At 35.6% G+C, this 26,857-nt stretch overlaps 2 protein-coding genes across 8 annotated transcripts in view; one reads left to right on the forward strand and one right to left on the reverse strand.

The window, feature by feature from the left end:
- LOC117222855 (semaphorin-1A) overlaps window positions 1-26,857 on the reverse strand; it is an 870,584-nt gene that overhangs the window by 186,531 nt on the left and 657,196 nt on the right. The window lies entirely within an intron of this gene.
- Window positions 15,015-22,423, forward strand: LOC143260708 (uncharacterized). Of its 3 annotated transcripts, none has more exons than XM_076527092.1 (3): window positions 15,015-15,103; window positions 16,737-16,902; window positions 21,222-22,423. In XM_076527092.1, exons 1-3 carry the CDS (start codon window positions 15,055-15,057, stop codon window positions 21,424-21,426), a joined length of 420 nt encoding a protein of 139 aa, XP_076383207.1. In that variant the 5' UTR covers window positions 15,015-15,054; the 3' UTR covers window positions 21,427-22,423. The 3 variants fall into 3 exon arrangements, 2 of the variants coding, with proteins under 2 accessions (XP_076383207.1, XP_076383208.1); XM_076527093.1 differs by lacking the exon at window positions 21,222-22,423 and adding an exon at window positions 20,940-21,200; XR_013034994.1 differs by having other exon boundaries at window positions 15,032-15,239.

The raw sequence follows: 26,857 nt of genomic DNA on the forward strand, positions 1-26,857 counted from the left end.
CGGTCCTTGGCGCAGTTCTGAATCGGTATTTCATAATAATACTTCCGCGCCATTTATATTTTGGTGGGTGAAGTGGAGATGAAAGATGGCGGAAAGAAAGAGAAATGGATAAAAAATGAAAAGGAGAGTTTCATGCTGGACTTTGCCAGTGGACCATTGGTAAAATACCTAACAGACTTTACTTTAGATACGAAGCTACAGTGGCTGTGTTCACACACCTTTCAAAACGCAATAACTTGTTTAAAACTGGTCTAAGTGACTTGAATCTTTTTTACATGATAGCGGAGCTAGTCTACTAGACGATGACTAAAATAATTTTCCTGAATTTTGCTATTACTTGGAATGACAAAAAAAAAGATAAAAGCTCTTGTTTTTTAACTTTTTTATCTGAGCCTGTAACGGAAATTAAAAAAATGCATCTCGTAGTTCTCGGCAACTTACATGTATGCTGAAAATTTTATCGAAATCAGTTGACGTTGTTGTGAGTTATCATATACAATTTGAGTCAAAGTCAAAATCATTACAAGTCATTTACAACGATTTTATATATGAGTTATCATATACAAATCGAAGATGACAAAAATCTCAGTTTTATCATGATTTTGACCAAAAACTGGAAGAAATCTACAAATTTTTTTCTACAAATTTCTCTTTCTTTCGATCACACACACACACACACACACACACACACACACACACACACACACACACACACACACACACACACACACACACACACACACACAAATTTTAGTTAACAATAAGTTACCGAGATCTACGAAAGGCATTTTTAAAAATTTTGTTTATAGGCTCAGATAAAAAAGTTATAAAACGAGAGTTTCTTATTTTTTTTCTATCATTCCAAGTAATAGCATAATTTGAAAAAGACATTTTAGTCATCGTCTAGTAGACCAGTCCCTCTATCACCGAAAAACAATTTAAGTCGCTTAGATCAGTTTTAAAAAAGTTATTGCGCTTTAAAAAGTGTATGAACACTTTTGTGGACTACAGTGCATACTTGATGGAGCGATTGGAGCTGTTCGACTATGTTTCAGAATGATGTGTTTTAGATGTTTTACTTTATTATTATTGAAACGATTGTTTCTTCACCAATATCAGTTTGCAGTGTTTTTTTCACGTACAAATAGCATACATTACTAAATGTACAATTTTTGAAAGATCGATAGTGTTTCAACCCATGAGCTATGTGACATTGTTGAGTATAACTTTGTTGTTGGTAATAAAAATTGTGCCTACAATTAATGGCTTTACGCTAAAAACTTTGTATACTCGAATAGATAAACAATGGCCGTCCTTTATTCAATTTTTAAATTTAATACGAATGTTATTAGAAATAATTGCAAACAAGTGAACTTAATTTGCAAAAGCGCGAATTTTAATTACGAAAAGGTGAATAGGACATACAAAAGATTAATTTTTAGTGCAAAACCTAAAAAGGATGATGGTTGATCCAAAAATTTGAACTATTATTGAAACGATAAGAAATGGCTTGGATACAGTGGCTCATGCCATTGTATGCCACTGGCATACTAAATTAGGAAAGAACACACAATTTCAAACAGTTTAAATTTTATTAAATTCGCAACTGTGATTCATTTTTATGCATGCACAAGACCTTGTACCGCGAGTGAATTGGACGACGTCAATTTTCCCTCCACAATCACGAAAATACCAGGTATAAAAATTGATTTACGGTTCTGGAATGACACGTAAAGATGAAAATAGTTCTGCGCCGTGGTTATGAAAAATTACACGAAGAAAGTAATTGTGGCTTTTGTAAAATAATTGAACGAAAACGACGAGCCGCATAAAATACAGATTGCAGTTAGGATGAATCTTATCGATCTCGAAACTTCTGTAGATAGGTCACCATGACTGCGCTATTTTAGCAGATCTAATAAAACCCGGGAGATAGCGTTCCCCAAAAACCGTCGTCACGTTTCTTATACGTCTCAATCTCGCAAAACTGGTTCCTCAATCTCAACAAACTCCATCTGCACAATTTCATTATTAATAAGTAACCGTGAATATAAAGAATCACGCTATAAATTGAAATTACACATTCAAATTTTAATTATCTTCGAGCCATAACTTAATTTATGATCTTATCATGATTTTGTTTGTTCATATACGTACATCGAAAATCCGTCAATTTAGTGTCTGAAGCTGTACAGTTATAGAAAAATCAATAAATGCCATATAGTTTACTTCTAATTTTGTTTAACCTAGCGTTCGTCAACTTGAGCTATTATTATACTCTAAAATAGGATCGAGCTAATTTATTTTTCCAATGAAATTATAGAAGATTCGTTGTTGAGATTAAAAAAAAAAAAAAAAAAAAAAAACCCGAGTATTAATTAATATTAATATTAATTCCTCGAGGTAATTTCAACATTATTCAATCTTTTTTGTTCTGCTTGAATATGATATTGTTTCTGTAGTGAAAAATCTTTCAACCAATGTAAAAGTCAAGTGCAACTTATAAATAATGAATTATTTTCATAATACAAGTTTACTTAAAATTAAACAGCAACCGTGTCAACCATCAAATGACGTTATACTGGAGTAAAATCAAATGTTACTTTTTTATTACTGTTGCTATTGTTATTATTATTGCTGTTACGGTGACTTCTTATAGAAAAGTTAAAAGTGCACATAATCCGCTGATGCAGAATAAGGAAATTAATTAATTCATGGTTTCCATGTTTGGAAAATAAAATTTTATGGAACTTTCGCTAAAATCCTGTTTTAAAAAGTTTGCAAAGCATATTTACAAAAAGCTTCACAATGCAACGATGGAAATTGTTATACTATTTGCATGGTTTTTATCCATCGGGTTATTGCAGCTAATGCTACAAAACTTTAAACTGTACCTTTTTCGAACACGTTTCGTTAATGTTACATTTGGTTTAATCAGCGGTACACGGTTCCATCAACGGGGTTCCTTTACTCGCAGAGAACTTTTTTTCATCAGCAGCAACATGGAATTTCTAATTAATGTTTGATTCTAATCAATTTTCATGAGTGCACAGACAATACTAAAGCACTGGTGCTTATAATAATGTTTTTTACATATACATTATTTTAATAAAATAAAATATTATCACTTATACTCTAAACAATTTCTCTCTCTATATATATATAATGCATATATAATGCAAATTGTAGAAATTGTAGAAATTGTAGAATATGTAACACAACGTAATGTATTTATTTATAGAAAAATTCGATGCGATATTAGCATTGTACGATTAAAATAATTTAATATTGATGGTCTTATAGTAATTTATTTACTATTTACTAAGTTACTACTTAGAAGTTAAATTCCTTCTTGAATAATTTTAGTAGATCGAAAGTAATATCGACATCATAAAAATGTTTGAAATTTTTCTACTGTTTCAAATTACACGTATTCATTTTGCTCACAAATGCATAATATCTGCAATCTAATTATTAGTGTCTTTTAAAATTGATTGTTTAGATCGATCTCCTATTTTTTGCTAAGCGTGATCATAAATACAAATTTTGATTTCTTGTTAAAAATGAAATCTCAGTACCGAACTTTTATCTAACTATTCCATATATTTTCTATTTTAAAGGTCAATTCAAATGTGTTGAAACTGAACATGGGCAATTTTATACGTTAAATTAACGATAGCCTGGTAACTGAAGCATTTTGGGCATAGCGCCAGAATAAGACGGAGAATTGTGGAATTGTATAGAACGAGCCGCTTAATCAATCCATAAGTAACGAGGGTTTATTAAAACACCTTAATCGCCTTTTCACCGCTCTTTTATTTACCGTGAAATCTTATAACGAGCACTGCGTTCCCTGCATTCCTCGATTCCTCCCTGCAAAAGCAAAACTTTTCGCAACGCTTGCAACGCAAAGAATTCTTTATCTGCGCGATACTTTCTCCTTTCTCTTTTCTCTTTCTCCGTTTTTCTCTTTTTCCCTTGCTTTGTGCATCCGATATGATATGCTCTCGAATACAATTCTTTTCAAACGAACAGAAGGATCTCCTTCGAGAGAAAGAGGAGTACCCTTTGCGCTCAATCTATCAGCCAAATTTATAACTTTGTGACGTACTGAGAATAAAGGTAGAGAGACAAAGCTCCAATGAACATCGTTCTGATCTTTTCTTATTTCGTTGATCCCATCTTCATTCATATTTCGACAGCGATGGAAACGGAATATCTGACTGTATCCGTTGTTATCGTTGCAATAAAATCAGTGGCCGAAACATAAGTGCAATTGAAATCTCTCTAAAGCGTTTCATAAAAGGTTGTTATAATTAAATCGCTTGTTCTCGTTGCACGTACACAGTTTCGCGATATTTAGTTTGCCAGTTTGGAAAGTTAGTTCAGCGAAAGCTCTTCAATTTTGTTGCAAACAACGAGTCGATCAAATATTTGACCACTTTCCGCGCGTATTGTCGTTCTCCGCTGCGAAAAGCAACGAAATTGAAACAGTTTTTCTGTTTATTGTTTTTGAGAAGAGTATTCCGACAGAAAAAATCATTCGGGCAAGGCGTAGTTTTCGCGGCTAAGCGAAGAGAACAATGGACAGACTCTATAACAGGATTAGAATCGTTAACGAGTAATATTTGGGCATCAAATGATTGCAATTAATGATCCAGTTAAAAGCTGCAATAATTAATCAATCTACAATTTAGATTTCGGTGTAGAATTAGATAATTCTGTAAAAGACACATTTTCATATTGTATTTAAGAGGGTGAGAATTTAAATAATCCACTTGTGGAATTAACTGAAATATAGGCTGTTTAATTTAATCCAATCTGATCGATTGGATTTCTTGAGATCTATCATTAATATCGTTAATAATGAAACACACTTATTCCATTAACCGAATACACGTTGTTAAAACATTGTTCATAGAACATTGTTTAATTTATAATTTTCAATTTTATTAAATCCTCGATTTAATAAATTCATATATGCTTTTAATAGGTATATGCGTTATAAATAAGTACTAGCGTGTTTAAAAAATTTTAGGGAGGGCCAAATAAAATATAAATGATTTGTTCGGTTATTTGTATCATTAAACCCAACTAACGGTTTTCAGAATTTCTCGTAACATTATTCATATCCGAAATTGGTACCCCGGGTAGCTTTTATCTTATTTTGCGAATTCCGTTTAATCGCCTGGGGCGACATCGAACAGTGATTTCGCGGTGGAATTTTCAATCTGGAAAATAGAAAAAAATTTGTATGGATCGAACGAATACCTACGTTGCTTGCGGGAGAAAACGTTAGTTGGATTTTTCGGCGAAAAAATTGCCAACAATCGATTTGCAAGTTTGAACGTTATTTAAACTCTCCTCGCAGAAACGTCTGCTGCAGATAAACTGATCAACTACATATGTATAACTACAAATATCGCTACATAAATGCACGGACTTCAGCAACAGACGCGCTTCCTTTAACGAAACAAAACTGGTTATTGTGCACACTATAACGCTTTTTACAAGCTTGTCCGTCTGTAAGTTCTCAAACAATTTGATAGCTGTATTATATCACGTATACGCCGTGCAAACATGTTTTACCAAATGGGTTACCTCTTTTATTCGAACATTGTTCAAATAAATGTCGTTATTTTCACATGTTGATGATAATGAAATTCTACATGAAATTCATCCCAGTAACTGATTAAATATATAAATATATTATTATAAACGGATACATTACGAACGTTGTGAACGTAGACAATTGCGAAATAGAAGCGTCAAAAAGTAAACTTTTTATCACTTTTATTTGCACTTGCTTTTGAGCTTTAATTCTCGCTATTGCAATTTTACCAATATTATGTATTAACAATTAAAAATAATACTTCGTATATTGTAGCTTTTGTACACGCCACAACAACAAAAATTGTATACTATATGGATATGTTTTTTAATTGTTGAAGAAACACATCGTATTGGTTTCGACGTTTATAGTGTTTCATAAGGATAACAAATTATTTCAATTTATATATATTTTTTTAGTACGAGAAGAAAAGATTCGATTGTACAGTATACACGAAAAACGAAATATAAGTGTGTTAAAAAGATAGTACTTTGTTCGAATAAGAATTAAAAATTAGAATGTCTACGAAAAGAATATCGTTTAAATATTTCGTAGCACTACGTTCTACTTCTACAATGGCAATAAGCGTTTGGGAGTATCATTTCGGTAAATCATTAGGCGAATCATTCAGTAAATCATTCTGTAATAAATTTTCTGGCCGTTATTCAGTTTCGTTCTATGCAATTTTCCAATTTCTGAACAGTATATGAAATTGTTTCTCCCAGCATCATCATATGCTGGTTTTGCAAAATATGCCCAGCAAATGCCAATAACGTTTACGTTTCTCGACCCGACTGATCATTTCAAGATCTAGACATTTTACTGCCTAATTCATATCCCTAAGAATCTTCCACTTTATATATGACACGAGAACTGTTGTTATTCATGTACATCTGTGAAAATTGACGAAGTTAAACGCACAATGTTATGTTTCTAACGCGGAATATAGAATAAATAGTTTTAAAAAGTACACCAAGAGAACAGTTGTTATATTCAAGTATATTTACGAAAACTGATAAAACGTGTGAGTACACGAAAGAACTAACGTCATATTCAACTATATTTATGAAAATCGACAAAATTCAGGAGCGTGTCATCTTTTACTCGCAGAGCGTAGATTGGATACACAAAAACGATGCTGTGAGTAAGAATAATATAAAACGCATTTCACTGTGTTTTCTCTAATGAGACCTTAAATATTATGAGTAATTTGAGTGAAACGATCGCGCTCTCGGAGACAGCAGCGAGACATCGATGAGGACATTGAGGACTCGTTCGATAGAAGGAGAGCGAAGTGTGCGGCAGGAATAGGGTAATTTCATGGATGAGCCTCGGTCTCTAGGCAGCACGCCAGACTACAACTGTAGATTGGTATCAAGACACATCGGCGAGGATCCCGGAGGGGGCTAATGTACAGCAAGTATATTCGTTAACTCGATTAGCCTTAATTAAGCGCCGGAGCTTATTTCGATCTGCCGGTTAATCGCGTCGTCTGTGCCGCATGGCGAGCTTGTCGTGACTTTGAAATAGACTCGAGATGCGGTTTCCATCGTGCGCCTTCGCCGGGTTTTCGGATCAAGAAAGACGACGACGTTATGGGGAAACAGACAGGAAGTTCGAGGATCGAGGATCCACGGTTCAACGGCGCACAGAAATTACAAATTAATTAATTCCAACCCATACATCGGATCAAACGAAAATCAAGAATAAAGGTGTCCCCTATCAGGATTTAGGACAGTTGATAACTATTGATTACTTTTGTAATCTATCGCGAAAAGTAATCATGGTAATCATAACTACTAATCAATTAATTGTTACTAAAATAAGACAGTAATCATGATTACGTTCGGTAATCTGTAATCATCAAACAATCGCTATTGGGACTGGATGAGGGGCTCGAATAAAAAAAAGACTCTTCCGCTGAGTCATGGAATACTTGCACAGATTTTCTAAAAATTATTCGGAATTATTATATTACCATATGTATACTACCATAATACCAAATTACTCAGTTATTCGTAATAAAAAAGAGTGATCATTACATGATTCAACGATTAATCATGACCAACGATTGCATTTGCTTCGATTGCTTAAGTTATTCATCAATCATGATTACTTGATTACTTAGTAATCGCAGTTATTAACCACGAACATGATTTCTCGTTAGACATAATCGTTAATCATTAATCAGATTACATTCTGATTTAGGCGTCTGTACGGAGAGTTTAAATTTAGAAAATGTTTAATAACGAATGTGAAAACTGTACACCTGTCAGACGCTTTTCAATACCAGTTCGAGTGTAAATATTAATGGCATGTACCAATGGAAACATGCAGTTAATAACACTCTTCTTTTTACATTTGTACGGTACAGCATTACTTTACTTCAATCCTTTTAAGATCATACAGGTTCGGGGACACTTATAATTTTTATTTTAAGGCGTGTCCACGTTTAATCTTAATGTTGTACTTGAAGGTATAATCGTTAAATCTTACATTTTTATCTTCAGATATAATTGTTAAACCATAAATTTGTAGTTCACGGTTTAAGAGCGTGGTGATTAGGCTACAGAATTGATACGTTGATCATAAAAATAAGTATCTGCAATTTAGAATAGTGAATGTTATGACAGTGTCGTTTATGTGAACTCGATTTATACGAACTGAATTTCAGCGGTACTGGATTAACTGAACTCAATCTTGAACTGAATCCATTTACGTAATCGTGAACTCCTGTTAAATGAACGAGAAATTATAGTCAGACGAACTCCTATTGTATGAATCGCCTGACTGCGTAAACCAGTTGTCTCCCGACAGATTCATATAAATGGAATTCTACTGTATTTGTAATCTATTAAACTCGTTAAAGAAAAAATGAAACTTCTACGTGACTCCTGTCTTTTGCAGTAGATGCAGACAATGATTTTGTATTTATAAATACATTGTGTAAACATTCTTTTAAGAACAATTATCCGTGCAGATAAAGAAATTCTAACGATTTGTCAATTTCGTTAGGAGTTTATGCGTTGGATGGACGATAAAGAGTGAATCTGAATGATTGAAAAGCTGTTCAGCCGATGGCATGGTTTATTTATATGATGGCACGAACGTTGGCTACTTATTCTATGCTCTGGCACAACTCCAAAATGTCCGCGACTGGTGAAGAAAAGGAGATTTCGGCGAGATAACCCCTGGTTCATTCGCTATACTTCATTCACTGGTGTGCTTTTTGTAGATGCTTTACTCAATGAACAATTTACATACACAGTGTTTTATTATTCTTAATCATGAGAAGTTACTGCCGAGAGAATTTCACGCATGGCACGCGATACATTTATATTCAAATAGCTAGTTATAGAGACATAGTTATAGAGAAAAGTAAATAAATATTAAATCCTGTTGATTTGTCACGGGGTACTTGCATTTATTTATTGATCACTTGATACAAATTTTTATTCAATTTTGCACCAGACTTTTTGCAATTGCTATAAATAGACTACGGATCTTTATAAAATTAAAAAAATTTTTAGAAATCTTAGAAATTTTTAGAAATGTCTATTTTTCGCCAATAACATTGGCACGTTGAACACAATTAATCGATATCCTTTGATTCTTCTAATCTATCTCTCGTTTTAAATGACATCTACGCATTCTTGTCACAAATAGACATAAAATCGTCAGTCTAGCTATAACTATCAAACATCGCTAAAATTCCATTTTGAGATTTATGATTTCAGCGATGGGATAGCTCGTTTCTAATTATAGTATTTAGGCAGTTAAATAACTTTTTCTGAACATTAAGTTTAACAGATGTACATTTTAAGTGTTCGATCATTAGGCAGGATATCCTGTAACTATATGCATAACGTTTGTTTCGTGTTCTTTTCTTCTGCATTTTCCCTTCGTTATTTCCGGTTTGTATTCCGTGTTATCTAAATTGATCTAATTTTCTCCTATCTTTTATGCTCCCTCCTCGATGGTAAGGGTCGGTTTCTCAACCGCTATTCTTCTCCCTCCCATGTTTCAAATCTTTGGAATATTTCTACTGCTCTCATTTAACATGACCATTTGGATTTGCATATACATATATATGCATATATATTTCTATCTTTATAAGAAAGCAAAACTTAATTTTTGATATAAAATAGTTGACTTCTCTATTTCTCTATCAATTTCCAAAAGTTTTCGTTTTATATTAAATTTTTTACTTTCGTTTCTATGTTCTAAGTTTTAAATCCGGTCAGTGTCCGCAATTTTCAATTGTAAATGCATTTAAGCGAATTCATTTGTCCTGAATCGAAATAAAATACAATATTTTTGTTAACAAAATCTAGAAAGGAATGTAAATGAGGACATAGAAGAAGCAAAAATTGTTTCGTTCTATTAGGGAAATGAATAAGGACGAACTATAGCTAATCAATGTAGCTGTGAAAGAAATCGTATTGTAAAGAGTTACACCACGATAGAAATGTTCTTTATATATTTCAATTACGAAAAACTGCATACTTATATAAAAGACATCAAGATATAATTTAAATGTTTCAAAAAGTACGATTTACGTAAAAAAAAACCTATTTAATTCGTCGAAAGCCTTGGACGTCGCTTTAATAACGTTACGCCAATCCATAGAGATTTAAATCTCGTTCGAATAATTCCAAAAATCGGTTGTTAGAACAAAGAGACAGTTGTCAGATTATTTCTAAGTCCCTGTTTCATGATGTCGCTATTCACGATTTTCAGCTTCAATTAATCGTAGTATTATCCCTTGCTAGGAAGCACAGAAAGGTTTGTTTCCGCGTATCTATCTTTGGAGATCACGACGCCCCGGAAGAGGTCCATCGGCGCCGTTTCATTTGTATGGGATCGCACCAAGATTACCATTCGCTTCAAACATTTAAGTGGTCGATAACTTCCACACGGTCTCGTCCCTGGAAGAGTGATAAGGGAAACGGAGAGCGTCTAAAAAGAAGAAGTCAGAGATTTTATTGGATATTCCGGATGGAAAGTCTTTAACCGAAATGAATAAATTATGCACCGGTCCGTAGCCGTTCCTCATCGATACCAATTTCCAGCTCTGGTGCTGGCTCGAAGCCGAGTGTCGAAGCCGAGTCTGGAATTCTGGAGGCCGAGTAGACGAGGAACGAGGAGGGACGATGACGAGGAACGCGGTGGATCTGGCTTCACCGAATTCGCTACGCGTTACCCGCGCCGCTTTGTGCCGTATAGGCTCTTATCGATAATTTAATGTCGGCTCGGAGTTCTCCTGATTATTTCGGCCGCGGCGCCGCTCAAATATGCAAGAGACGAGCTGCCTTGCCGGATGGCGGATGGCGGATGGCGGATGGCGGATGGCGGATAGAGGATGGCAAAGCCGTAGTCGTGTTCTCGCGATATGCGTTCGCACACCGAGCCCGAAACGCGGTTTCCGCGAGTACTAATATGTCGTCTGGACCACCGGCATCGCGTTCCCTCCTCTATCTTGCAACATTTACTCGGGCGCCATCCATCAGCCATGCAATTCGAAGTGGCGGGAAAGTCGACGCGGCACGGCGCGCTGCCGCGGCACCGGCAAAAATTAATTGAACATAGATCACATTTTACGAGGATGCGGATTAAATTGCTCGCCATTAACCCTCTGCGGTCTATGTCTCCTGCGCGATAGACTGCTGCCACCGCTGACTTATTTCGCAGCCCCTGGTACGCTCGAGTATTTGAAACTGTCCAATGTTTGCCTCCGTTTTTATTACGGCAGTTGCTGTGATATCGATGACAGCTGACTTTTCACGAGGCTTCAATTTTCATTCGGGATCGCACGCCTGAATCGTCGTTGTTAACCCCTTATTTGATCACTATGACAAATCGGACTAGCGTTGAACGTTTCATGTCTAATTAACACTTTGCCTGCTACATCAGATATAAAATATTCCATAAAATTAAAGTAGGAGAAACTTATATACTGCACTGATTTATCGGTAGGATGATAATTATACCCGTTAAATTATGATAACACTTTTATTTATAAAGCGTCAGCGTCTCCGATCGATAATTTTCTTGAAATTGGAATTTGGATGAATAAGTTATTTATTTGAAATTTGGGTAGAAATCTTTATCTCCTACAAATATTAATATCTTTATTAATGTCAATATAAAATGACTAAGAAATGATTAAATCGATTAATGATAAACATGTTATTCGGGGAAAATTCAGCGGGGCAAACTGAGCTGTGCTAGAAAATACACGAAAACTGCGTTAACGAAATGTGTGCAGTGACTTAACTTAAAACTTCTACAATTCTTAATTAAAGTTTGTTAACTTCGAAAAATATAATTAAATGTAACTTTCTAAAATTGCTTCAAAGCGTTGTTCTTATTTACAAACGAATGAATATGTTAAACAGTTCAATATAAATTATTCAATTAATTGATTTGTTTAACTTCTAATTTTATATACTGTTTTTATTTCAAGCTCTTATTGCCCCATAGTGAAACCTCTTTAGCCCATACATGGGACAAAGAGTGCTAATTCAAAATTTCGTTAACTGTTTCCAATGCTTTTCCAAATATTTTCACCCAGGTTTGTTGGCGTTAACTAATACTAATATAAAAGTATAAGAACAAAAGTCTTTTAAACCTTTCTACCGTGGAGAGAAAGTTCGACAAAATTCAATAGAGTTTAATTCCCATTTCACCTTACTGAGACCGGCAATATATAACAGAGAATTTTGTTTGATTTTCATTTCGTTTGAAACGCGTCAGCGCAAACACGAAGAGCACGGGGTCCTGGAATTTACTAATAATTTTCTTGCTGCAAAGAAAACAAGCAAACGTTACGGATTGGAAGAGTCGTCAGCAGGAGAGATCGTTCGAGCTACGCCGAGGAACGGAGTCTCCGTTGTTTACCTCGCGGAGCAACGTGTCCGGGGACTCGAACAGGTAGCATCGATACGATCGCGAGGATTTGTCACCCCAGGTGCGACTCTACGACTTCCACGGTAAAATGGCGACATCGCGGCACGCGCGATGCCGGACTGTGAAGATCATATCCGGCCAGGTGAATCGTATTATTACACGTTGCTGCGATCGCGATCGCGGCGCGTCGGCAACACTTGGAAATAAATTCCAGGGATTCTACCTAGGACAGGGCCGCATTTGGGGGTTCGCAGATCGCGAATACTTACGTATTTCACCCGCCACGCCCTACGTATCCCCTCGCCCCCTAAAACTGTCCTGGAAAACACATTCAACGTCGCCTGGGTTATACATGTATATTTAGCTCGCCCTGTGTTTGGCCAAGAAGTTAGGCGAATTAAATGTAACTCCCGTACTGTGAATTGGATTCTGCGTTTTGTGAGCTGGATACGCTTCACGTTTAATATACAGAGTGGTTCGCCGCATATTACCACTTCGATCTACACGACTGGTTATCATTCGCAGCGAATATTGGGTTCGAGTACAGTTGAACGGTGTTAAGAGGGACACGTTCTGGCGTTAACCCCTCGCACTGTAACAAGAAGTTTGATTCGCGATGAAGATTTTATACCTAATCTACTAAATGAAAATCAAATTTGATTCTTTCGTTAGCAAAATCAAGGAATGAAGGTACAACGAAGACATACGGGAAATAAATGAAGTCTCGTTCGATTAAGGAAATGTCGAGGATGAAGAAGTTCTAATCAACATAACGGTAACTAATAAAGGTCATTAACACGTTCCGTGCCGAGCTTTTTTTACTCGAATCTTCACACTTTGATATTTTACTAAAACTTGATGTATTATTATTAATTCTCGTACACATAACAACGTAACAAAAACTTATCAACGCCCATTCTTGCGGTGAAAATTGATTCTTCGGTTCTAAATTTCTTGTAAACAATTTGTTCAGTTCACTAAGTAAACATGCAAGCGTGTACCATCGATGGTACACGTGGCACGGAACGTGTTAACCCTTTGCGGTCGAAGCTGTTCGAATTCGAAATCCAAAACATGATTTCTGATCTACAGTAGTTCTATTTTATATAATTTATTGCGACTTATGCACACGAAGTTGAGCCTGTTGACAAGTACAATGCAATTTTAATAGTTTCTTTTCAAGTAGAAACGAGTCCGATGCTCTTAGAATGATTTTGAAAAATGGTACACCAATTTTTAGTGGCGCCTCAGAGTCGCCATTCGAGTGCAAAGGGTTAAAGCTGTGCCCGATTGTTTAACACGTTCCGTGCCGAGCTTTTTTTACTCGAATCTTCACACTTTGATATTTTACTAAAACTTGATGTATTACGTGCAATTATTAATTCTCGTGCACATAACAACGTAACAAAAACTTATCAACGCCCATTCTTGCGGTGGAAATTGATTCTTCGGTTCTAAATTTCTTGTAAACAATTTGTTCAGTTCACTAAGTAAACATGCAAGCGTGTACCATCGATGGTACACGTGGCACGGAACGTGTTAACGATTCTGTAAATAGAGATATACTTTTGATTGCAGCAGTTCACGAGTCTTGATATTCTCTGCAAAAAAACGTTAGCCTACTTATGCAAGAAGATCATTGATTTAAGAGATATGATCATTTTATTATTGCTACGAAACGATGACCCTTTTGTCAACATTATAATGATTTCAGGTGAGACAAGCATTAACATCGTTAATTAACATCGCTAATTATTATGAAAATCGATAAGTAAATGTTCTGTTATTCGAACATTCATGTTCTAGGTATTAGTTCAGATATACCGGGAACAGTTTTATATTAAAATTATATTTAATACATTCGGAACAGTTTTACGATATTTTCAGAATAAAATAAATTTGTCACCATGGTCCCGGTTGTCACCATGAAGGTTAAATAATGTAAAATCTGACTAAAATCTACTACATTTTCAAGAGGAACCAAGAGTAATTAGTTCCCAGGTATTAGTCCTCTTCTTCTGCTTTGATGTTTAACGTATTAAACGTTTTTACAGGCAGCAAAAATTTTTTACTAGCCCCAAAATTTCTTGCCGAGCTTAAAAATTTTTAGCCCGCAAGCCTTGTACATCCTCTGGCCATTAAACTGCACCGGCCATTCGGTTTTCTAGTAAAAGCTTTTCTAGTAAAACCTGCCACGAATTTCTTTTCGAGGCTTGCTGATTTTCGTACGTTCGAAACTTTAGACTGTAAAAGGTGTCCGTCGGATAAGACAGGTCTTATATGGGACACGGTGACCGGATTCCTTCCGCTTTAAATAAACGCGATCGATCTCTTCGAATTCTTCAGGCGCCAACGCGCCAATTTATACATCGTCTTCGAATTACCTTCCACCATCGGTTCGAATTATATTGCGCGCACGTATTTATTTGCATTGCTGATACGAGCCGGCCACTTTTAGTGATCCGCCTTGCGAGCGTCGTCGTTGCGACAAATATCCCTGGAGCTTCTATAAAAGAAGCATCGCGGACAAGTCGATGGAGCCGCAGGAAAAAGGCATGGACGATAAAGGAGCGGAGCCGGCTCGTACGTAGAACGACTTTACATGGGAAATATATTTATTTCTCTTTTCCGTCTGTTGGTGAACGCCGAGTTTCGCGGAAACTGAGATCCAACGGAGATTCCGTGCATCGTGATTCCGGGAAATAAGCGAATTCCATAAGTAATTTCTCCCATTGGCGTTGAGCTGATTCCAATATCTAACATCTCTCAATGGTCAACAAATTTCAATAATATTCCAAAGGCGTCCTCTTCGATTTGAGTAACGTCTTGAAGAAGGATCTTCTAGTGTAATTCAATGTCTACGATTACTTGCCAGTTGTATATTTCCATCATATCTGTATATCTACACAGGTTGTCCAGAAAGGCAGCAAACTCGTACTATGTGTTACCGAAGTCAAATAGATGAAAAATGTGCATACAAACTTGTGTTCGAAAACGCCTTATTGAAAAGATATAAGCGTTCAAAATTGATATAAGTATTGATTTGAAAAATACGATAGAAACAGGCGAGGAATCTTGACAATGTACTTAAAATGCGTTTACTATTATTTCCAATACAGATGGAATATTTTAAACAGTTCGACGATCACTAATCCGATGAATAAAAGCCTGCATTCTTGCAGTGGCAGGAATTTTATTTTTATTTAATATTACAATATTACAATAAATTGTAAATATCTTTAAAAGCTTATATCTTTTCAATGAAGTATTTTCGGACATAAGCTTGTATAAATCTTTTCCATCTATGTGACTTGAGTTACACATGGTGTGAGTATGGTCCCAACCTTTCTGAACAGCCTGTATTAAGCTGCTTCGAGAATAACGACGCTTCAATCTAATATTCTGTATAATCTACCAATTTAACAAACATGTTAATCACAAAACCGAACAATAAAATTTTCGTTTCTAATGTTTCGAAAACTATTAACGATTGAATGATTGATGGGATATCTTTATAATTAATATTTTTTATATGAATTTCGTTGATTTACCAAAATTTAATTAGCAGCGTAAATATATTCTGCTCGGATTTTACAATGTATTAATTTGCCTTATTTATACCGTGCTGTTATTTGGTAAGTATAATAAAGTCACATTACTGTTACTCTTGTTGTTACTGTTATCACTATCATAATCATAGTTATCATCAGTCGTATTATTATTATTATTATTATTACCATCCTTTGTGGAACATACATTATGGTTGGTGATTAGAGTCAAACGAGCTTCACATTCCCACGTTCTTTATGATGTTCGTACTATTAGCAGCATGTATACGTTTTATACGATTACTTTGTAGATTTAACTTCCACTGTGTATGTCATAGGATCTTAACATATATCGTTAAAATATAAAATATGAAATACACGAATTCGAACGTCCAATTTATAGGTGGAAATCTAAAAGCTTTCATTTTCTCTCATAAATATTAATCCTTTCATATAAATCATTATTTCAAGTACATCCTAAGAAAATACGATTTCAGTTAATAATTTTCTTTACCATAACATAAATAGCTGTTTTCGATACATGTGCTTACCTCTGTGACGTAAAATATTAGGTCATTTAGTATGAAATGTCCGATTACCTAAAGCATCAAGTTTGATATCCGATGTTTCCGATATTTCACTTCGATCATCCTTTGTTTCCTTTGCAGTGAGAAGGGATACGCCATCTGGCTTTTCTAATAGTCTGTGGCGGATCAGACATAAAAAGACACGTCCTCCAAAAGCGGGGTGTACATATGCCTTTTTCGGGTTCGCAAGGCGTACACATCGCAATAAAACAATAAAAACGTTGGGAAACAGCATCATGACGTATGGGTGAGCATCGTGAAATGAATATGTTGGTGTGATCGCTTTGCTATCTTTTTAATATAGCATTATGCAGGATAGGTAACTTATCTTAACACGTTCCGTGCCACGTGTACCATCGATGGTACACGCTTGCATGTTTACTTAGTGAACTGAACAAATTGTTTACAAGAAATTTAGAACCGAAGAATCAATTTCCACCGCAAGAATGGGCGTTGATAAGTTTCTGTTACGTTGTTATGTGTACGAGAATTAATAATTGCACGTAATACATCAAGTTTTAGTAAAATATCAAAGTGTGAAGATTCGAGTAAAAAAAGCTCGGCACGGAACGTGTTAACTGCATGTAGTACTTTTTCAAACATTTTTACCAAGGTCCGAGTACCGAAAACAACATCGATCCTCGTGTAATCGCGAGTCTTCGGCAAACAGGAGAATTTCGATCGTGGCCGTAGGAAAAACTTTGGCCACTCGATTAACTGGGCGAATTAACAACAGACTTCCCCCCGGGTAGATCCGTTTTCGAGAAATTGAGGCGGACGCGGCTTGTTGGCGTGCAGTCGACCGACCGATCGCGAAAGAAAGGGAGAGGTCGGCAACGGCTTGGCGCGCGGCTTGGCGCGGCGGCAGGGAGGGAGAGGGTGAAGAAGGGTCCTTCTTGCTACGCGAATGGGCCACTGAAATGGCTCGCTAAAAGCTAAAAGCCGGACGGACGAAAGCGCGGGGGAACAGGGGAAGGGGATTAAACGGGACACAGAAAGAACGGGGGTAAAGGACAGGGAAGACGAGCAAGAAAGAACAGAAAGAGAGCCCGGTGGTGGGAAGAGAGTTTTTCCGGCGTGAGATTTACGCGAGAGGTCCGCGTGCGCCGGAAGTACGTACGTATGTATACCGGTGTCTACGGCTCCGGAGCGTTTTCTGTTCAACCGGCCAGAGCCAAGTCGCCCCTTCTGTCTCCCTCAACGCCCGGCACTACGCTTTCCTGTCTGGCAATTTCGTTCCTCTTGTACGAGGAACGAAAAGCGGGCGTGGCCGGGGCATAAATCGCTAAATCCCGTCCAGTCTTCGGTCTCCTCTCCACACTTTTTCAGCTTCCTTTTCCAACGGCTCGCCGACTTACGGGATGATACCGGCAAACGGCCGACTATAGTTACCACTTTTCGAAGTCGATCGTCGTCGCGCGACCAACCCGCGCGTTCTTGGCCCGCTCCGACACGCTGTTGTTACCGTCCTCGAACGCGCGCTCTCCCCTCGCGTTACTCAGCTCGAGGATTTCTAAGGAAACTGCGGCAAGTTCTTGGTACTTTTTATTCTCGGCTTTGTGGTCGCATCAGCGTCTATGGTTACGCGGTGGACATTGTTCGATTGGTTTCGGCGAAGCGGAATACAGTCGGAAGTGATCGTTAGAGCTCTTTCACACGGCGATTCGCGAATCGCGATTCGCATTCGGTGGATACCGGAAGTATGCGTGTGATACAATGTGTGCGCGTGTTCAGACGGCGATTCTCGCGTGACGCAGAATCGCAAATCGCATTTTGTGAATCGCCGATAGGTCCATCGCTGGCGACTTTCTTGGAATTGTGGCGGCTGACGAACAATCGAAACAAATGACGGTATGCGAATTAATATTTCATTTGCGAATAATAATTAAATTTCTTATTCGATTAAAAATCATTTGAACAGTTCCACAAATAATTTATTTATTATTTTCGATTTGCAAATAAAATGTTATTTTTGATTTGGATTTTAGGAAAAGAGAAATGGATATTTACGATGGATATTTTGTGCATTAGCTTCGCATATAAGATTTTATTCGACAACTTATTCGAATTTAGGTGAAAAGCAAGTACGTAATAAGAAGGAAATGTAAAACTTGTTCCTGAGAAAGTTGACAGGTTGAAAGGGGCAGATTTTTCGCGCAAGTATCACTGCGAAATCGTTCGCCGGTCCGAAGATTCTTCTACATTCTACAGAAACGCCCCGGCATTTTTCGCGAGAGCGTGCCGCTTCACAAATTTTCCCGGATCTCGCCCGCGAAAATTCGTCGCAGTTTATCGACTTTCTTTTACATCCATTGCCGATGATGTTTCTACGCGATTCTGTTCGCAAAGTCGATCCCAGATTTCTGAAACCTTGCCGGACGGTCTCGCATCCGGAATTTTCTATCGCAGCCGGGATACGAGCTTCTCAAACTAGTTTCGAGTTGTTTGAGAAGCTTTTGCCGGTTGCGTTTCCTTTGACAAGGGTTTTTCTCATTTTAAAGGGTGCTGCATAGTTGCGTATAGAAGCGAGGTCTTCCACAACGATATCTAATTAAAACTTTCGTCGTTTGTATTTTTCAATTTGTGACGGGACATTTTCCCAGGTAGCGTGTTTCCATTCTTTGCTGGTTTTTATACAGCTACAGCAACAAGAAAGCTCGACGCTTTGTTACGTAGCCGAATAAGTCGCTGGAGTAATAAGCTTCTAATTTAATCTCGTTACTAAATATTTCGAGAATTGAAATATGTACGTACGCTTGCCGAAAAACGTGCAGAATAAGATTGAAACGAATGGATACACTTGTGAAACAAGAACGAAATATTATCTAGAGCAATCTAAATGAGATCTTTTATACCGATTCTATTGAACCCACATACTTCAATCTTCTAAACAGAAGAAACTTTTAACCCTAGAAAGATAACCATATGACAACGTACGTAAAAGATAACCATACGCTTCAGAGGCGCATGCTTTTCTAAGGCGTCAATTTTATACTAACAATGGATATTTATTTAAGTTAATCTAGTCATTTTAAAGGTTTGGCATTATTGTAAAAATAAAATGCATTTATATTATATTTTTTTATATTTTAAGTAAATTTAAACTTAAATCACTAGACCTCTATGAAAAATTAACAAAAATCAACAGTCTTCGCAGGCGCCTCTGCGACGTAGGTTATCTTTCTCGGGTTAAATAGAATCCAATCGGGTAATATTGTCACACTATTTTCAACCTATCCAAATTATTAAGAGAAACAATTCATTTTTATATAATTTCTGTTCTGGAATGTTAGCGTCAACTTATCCAAATTATTGAAAGAAACAAATTATTTTTATTTAACTTCAGTTCTGGAAAACTGTTTTCAACTTATCGAAATGATTTAAAGAAATGATTTATTTTCATTCAATTTCCGTTTCTTATCATCGTCTTGGAAGAAACAGACGCGGTTTTTGAATGATTAAACAAAGATTTCATTACTGTATTCGTCTGTTCTCGTAAAAAGTGACAGTAACATTCAATTTTCTCTGGCGAGGTTAAAGTTCTTAATTGATACAGAGCAACTTGGTGACTCGAGTGTTCGGAGATATACGAACGCCACGAAAATACAATCAGAGCTCTTTACGATTCTTTCGCGGGGAGCATTCTCTTAGATTGAATAAAGAATCGACGTTATTAAATCACCGCGTATAAAAAGCAGGCATTATTAAATCCGAAGGAATAAAGAAGCATTAGCTGGGCCCATGCTTCTCCTGTCCAAGTTTATCGCTCTTCGGTTAATCCCGCCGCGTTTCTTCTGCCGTGAAACACCACGAAACACCGAAACGGTCGTAAACCATAGCACACTCGGGCGTACATTATTTTGATAAATTCCATCCGCTTTCAGGAACCCTTTCATTCTCCCGGAGAAGTGTCGTAAACATGTCTCCCCGTTTTGCGTTTAACGAGAAGTAGATGGCCGACCGTTCAATGTTCCGAAATACTTGAGAGCCTTTCCAAACCAGTCAAGGACATCCCACATGGGACCCACAATAGTATTTATTTGACCAATTTTCGTGAAAAGAATCGGTAACAAAATCGTGTTTATTATTCAAGTCGAAGCTATTAACTCTTTGTATTCGAATGACTACCCTGAGACGCCATTAAAAATTGTTGTAACATTTTTTAATGTAATCTTTAAATCGTTGAATTGGTTTATATTTAAAAGATCGTTAGAAATGTAAGTACTACGTGAATAATTAAGCTCAATTATTCTTTGAAATTGCATTTACTCCTTTTTGCCATAGGTGCATAAAATCCGCAGTTTAATTAGAAGCAATCAGAGTGTCAACAATAACTGTTACGCTAACTGACTCAAAGAAATTTGCGTCATCAGTAATGATCATTTACCATGGAAAGAGAATTTCGGTTACTTATGACCATTCCTTGCAATTAGAAACATATGAATCGTTGCACAACAATTGCTATGCAAGGATCATTTTTGACTAAAAGAGAAAAGACATTTTTATCAGACTTGAGTTTCTTATAATTAACGTAGACAATTTTTATTAAAAAAATTTTTGTTACAGAAATCGACGGCCTCATTATAAGAGTTATGGTCGCTGCATTCTATGGTCCGACTGTCGCAGCACAAGGACGGCTATTTCGCCAAAAATCATCGGAGAAGCAATGTGTTTGCAAATGTGTTCTCCAAATGCAAGATTCTGCCGAAGAGAGATCCAACTTTCATCGAAGGTCCCGCATTCGAAAACACTACTCCCGCACAATATCTAGCCTCCAGTTTTACCAAAATCTAGTTTGCAAGTTTCTCGGTATTAGAATGGAGTTTTCGGAAATTATCTGATTTCGATTTTAAATCCCCGAGAGACTCTGCAAACTGACGCGGCATTAAACGAAACGTCCGTTTGCATCGTCCGGGAAAGAAAGTTCGCCCATAACGTAGAGATCTCTTTCCGGAGTCTTTTATGTCTTCGAACTTCATCGTACTTTTCTGAAGTATAACGAAGTTGAAAACTATTCTGGAATGCACAGATATATCCATAAATCGTGCGGTGGGGAATATTGATAATATATTACGATTGTTGACGACTGTGACTATTTAACTCTGTGATTATCTCACGGTTACCGTAAAAATTATTTGATTTCTTCTATTTTGTCTGTTATGCAATTTTTGCAATAATTGTTTAATTATTGCAAAGTTGTTTAAATGCAGTTCGATCATTAATTCTGTCTCGTGGATATTTATTTGCTTACCACATTTATTTTGCTGATTTACATTACATTCAGGAATAACGCCACAATTACTTGATCCGCAAAAAACAATTGCAGTATTTCTCAATTGTTCTACATGCAAAGTGTTTGTAAAGTGACATGTGGTAATATAGTCGAATTATATAATGTTATGGCAAATTCTGAAATAGAAGGAAAAAATAGATTCCAGACTTTAAAGGGTTTAATATTCTGCACGAATTGTGAAAGATATTTCCAAGCATTCTAACGCATATATCTTAAGAATACATTTGTTCTATATTATGTTTATTTGCTTTTAAAAATTAAAAGTAAGAGCGTTATCACGGTAAAAATAATACATTACTTCGTTAAGTTTGAGTTATTTGGAGGTAGCTACATGGTACTCGTTTCTGGTGATTTATGAAACAAGAAACAATTTAAATGATAACAAATGGCAACGCAAGATACAGTACTGGGAACGCTATACATCTTGTATTATTAATATGTTGAAGTTCATTAAAATATTCATTTATTTCGTCGATTATGTCGTTATTGAGCGTACTCTATAAATTTAAAAAATTTAATATAATAATAATTAATATTTAAAATACTGATAAAGGAGATACATTCCATACAGATTACGGAGTAAAGAATTCGACAAGAGACATATAGAAAAATTCACAATAATATAAACTGGATACTAAGTCTGTGGAAAAATGTAAATCACACGCACTGAACTGGACATCATAACTATTCTAAGAGAAATTTTTAATTTTTAATTTTGTCGATAAATGAGTGTTGATTATCAATAACGTTAGAGTTGGTAGAGTTGACGATATATGTAATACTTGATTATCCATAACAACATTTCGGTGTCACTCTTTGTTATATCGATACACAAAAAGTTATTTGCCTCCGATAATGATTATGAATAACCAGAATAACTACTGATCATTGTGTGTGTGATAATGGTTACCAATAATCAAATAATGGTTATTATAGCAAAGAAAAATTGTAGTTATTTTTCTAACAAACATCATTTAAATTAATATCATTAATTCTTACGCAGTAACATTTAAAATTTCTCTTATAACAATTACGATGTCTGCACTGAACAGCTACAAATATTTCCTCTGCTTGACCGGACAGAGCGAATTTAAAAAATAACCTATTTAGAAAAAGAAAGTCGTAATATTTCATAGATAATTTCCGAGTAAAAAATTCGTCGAAAATGCGTAGAGAAGAATTTGCAATAAAATAATCTAGATACTATATCTAAGAATAAATGTAAATCACGTGCACTCTCTGAACAGCCACAAGTATTTGTTCTGCTTGATTGAAGGGAGCCAATTTCAGATATAGCCTACTTAGGAGAAGAAAATCGCAATAATGTCTTTGAGCTCGTGAATATCGTTGACATTTTCCGATAAATTAAAAGATAGAAAAAAAGTCTGCGGCACGGCGGCAGTAAATGTCGCACAAGTTCGTAAATCTCGGAATGTCAACGAAAAGTTCGACAGAGCTCGGTCGTAAGAAATAACGTCCGCGATGGATTGCGCATTGCATGGTTATCATTGCAGTTCTCTGGTCTCCGGTCGTTATTTTTCATTTTATTATTTACTAAGGAGCAGTAAAACGCGGCGGAGTTTACGAGCGATCCGCGCCCTTTGATTCGACGAGCGCAGCCCAGTGATTTCATTCCTCCCTTTCTGCCGATCCGGCTGCGACCATTACGGTTCGATTCGGTTTAAGTCGAGAAACAAGAACTGGAACCGTTCGACGGCTCGTCGAGCAGTTGTCGGGGACGTTTCCTGTACTAAAAGCGGACAAGGATTTCCGTCGTCGGGCGAAAAGCCGATATGTTCCCGGATTACCGTCGCCGATCGGAATTTTCGGGGGATTACCGGGCAGCTATCCTGTGTCTCGGTCGAGATTACCACGCTAAGAACCGCAAAGCGGCTGCCTCGGTAAAAATTATAATCACCCTGGCCACCTGTTGTGGCAATTATACCAACACCTGTAAACGCGAGCTTGCCATCGAGACCATCTAAGTCTAAGTGAAACATTGAGCTCGAAAGACTACCAAATCATGGATTAGTTATAATTAGACGGCGAATTTTTGTGCAATTGTAAAATGTTCTGCAACTGTTGTAAAACACAACAGCCAATTCGAAACACATTCTTCTGTTTAACAATCTTATTAGAATGAAAGTAATATATTGATACTCTTTAATTCTGGTAATCTTCTTATTTGTTTGTCATAAATGCATAAAATCTGCAGTCTATTTATAGCAAATTTGACTAGATGGAATACAAAACACTAAATGTAGCGAAAATGTAATATTTAACAATTCTGTTAGATTATTTTCGACTTATTCAAAATATTAAGAACAAACATCTTACCGTTTGTATCCTGGATTATTAAGCTAAATAATAAGCTCATACGTTTTTTTCATCAGTTTTTCCGTGCAAAACAGTGCATGATTATCGCTTACAAGCTTGCAAATTCTTTAGACGATTGCATCTTGACGGCATACGTGTACTCTCATTTTAAAAATTAATTAATTAGATGCAAAAGAATTTTTGCAAGCGAACTACACGAACGACTGGTGCTATTAAAACGTGTGTACGTCTTTTGCTTATTCCAACCTAGTGTCAATGGTATTACCTTTTTGTCTAGAATGTGCTAACGCGAACCGACAGCGCGGATATAACGAGATCTAGGAACATCTAATAATAACGTACCACCATCAACGTTCACATCAATTGAAAATAATACAAAAAAATAAATGAATGTGTCGGTGAAGTCATTGTTAATACGAAATACGTACAGATTACATTCAGGAAATTTTATTTCCTTGATACACTGCTTTCTAGAAAATTTGTTTATATTCGATTGAACTCTGTACGGTTTATTGCAATATGCAATAATACGTAAAAGTTATAATTAAGTTGGAAAGTCTTGTTTCTTTTCAGAGAGTTTCGACGTAACTGGAATTAAAGGAGTTTAATTTTTATGTTCCAGAATCTTGTTCGTGTAAAGAAAACGACGATGCACTCAAACTTATTGTAACGTTTAGTTTCTATTTTAGAAACGATCTGTATTATAGCAATTCAGTATTAGATATCCGTGCATCATAAATCGACACTAATAATCATTTTCCGGATGCTATTAGTGACGTAAACTTTTTTTAGAAATAAAATGCAGCACTTAATTTCCTATTTCATTTCGTAGTAAACGTTTAACTTTCTATATTCTTATTATTTATGTCTATTATTTAATTTTATATAAATTTTATTTTTATTATTTATAAAATCCATTATAATTTTATTGAATTTACTTCATAAATTTTTATTTTTCTAAAAATTTATTATATAAAATATATTATATATATATAAAACTTGAAATTTGAAATTTAACATGATAATATAGTTATTTAATAAATTTAATATATATATTATATATTTATATGCAACTATAATAATTATATTATCATGTTAAATTTCAAATTTCAAATTTTATAAAAACGTAGCTAATACATATTTTGTACTTTTTATATAGAGTCTACCACGACACCGGTATATTAATTATATTTGTGATAATCGCTATACCAGTTCAGTTTAAACTTGATAGTTAATTTTAAATCAAAGCTCTCTTGGGATCTGCGAAATGCAAGAGAACTGAAAGAGTAATATTATAAATCTTATAACTTTTCAGTCTCTGGATTACTAGACAAATTGCTCCGATTTTATCGAGTTTTTATGATATACGAAATCAACGTATCAATGAATCGATCAAGAAAATGAAACGGAACTGAGATACACCTCGTCACACACTTCTGAAGTATAATTTTATTGATCGATCGTGCTTCAGTTTCCATCAGACAATAAACGATTTTCCTTATATCCCTTGTCGGAATAGGATCTCGAACCTGTGATTAATAACGATAAAAAGTTCTCGAACCATGATCATCCGACAGGAACATCGCATCGGGCCACTGGAAGCTGAACCGTTCAATATCTGAAGGTGCAGTTCTCAAGTGCCCTTTCGGGGCTACGTGTACTCAAGGACATTCGTGGTCGAACCGAATGCCGATGCATTCGAGGATTACCTTGCTGGTCAGACTTTTCATGGAAATTCTGAAGGGTTTGCCGTGGCCGTGCGACCCTGAACAGAAGTTTGCTCGGTATCATTCTCGGAAACACGTTGACAAATGCAGTCCGACAGGACAATTTCGATCGCGCCGATACTGTCACGGTCGTTCCGCGTGAATTTTCAAACGCGGACGTTCGGCTATTGTGGTGTTGCAGTGCTGGACAAAAGAATAAGACACTCGGCATACAGTGGCGGACAAAAGAAAGTTTCATGTGAAACGTAGTACGCAAAACTAGCATAGTTTTACAAGTTCCTTCTTATGTATACGTAACTCTGCACTTGCTAAATAAATCATCTGGTTTAAAGTATTAATAAGTAAATAAATGGATAATAATTTTACAAGTAGAAATTATATTTTATAACAATAATCAATTTTTTGGCGATTTACACCAAAAACAAAATAAAGGATATGTATAAAACGATACGGATTGCCAAAAGATTGCTAAATGCAGTAGAAGTTAATTTAGTAAGTACATAATAACATGTTATTAAACAATAACATTTCCCGTTTCTCGCAATGAGGAAAATACGAATTACTATAATTTAGTCTAATAATAACAATAATAATAATAATAATAATAATATAATAATATATCATATTATTATATATATATATAATAATATGATATATTATATATTATTATATTATTATTATTATTATTATAATATATATATATATATATATATATATATATATATATATATATGTAGTATTAGAGTATTATGTAATATATATAATATATCATATATATATATTATTATATTATTATTATTATTATTATTATATATATATGTAGTATTAGAGTATTATGTAATATA

This window comes from Megalopta genalis, chromosome 17 (assembly GCF_051020955.1).
Source record: "Megalopta genalis isolate 19385.01 chromosome 17, iyMegGena1_principal, whole genome shotgun sequence".
In the NCBI taxonomy this organism is placed as follows: domain Eukaryota; kingdom Metazoa; phylum Arthropoda; class Insecta; order Hymenoptera; family Halictidae; genus Megalopta; species Megalopta genalis.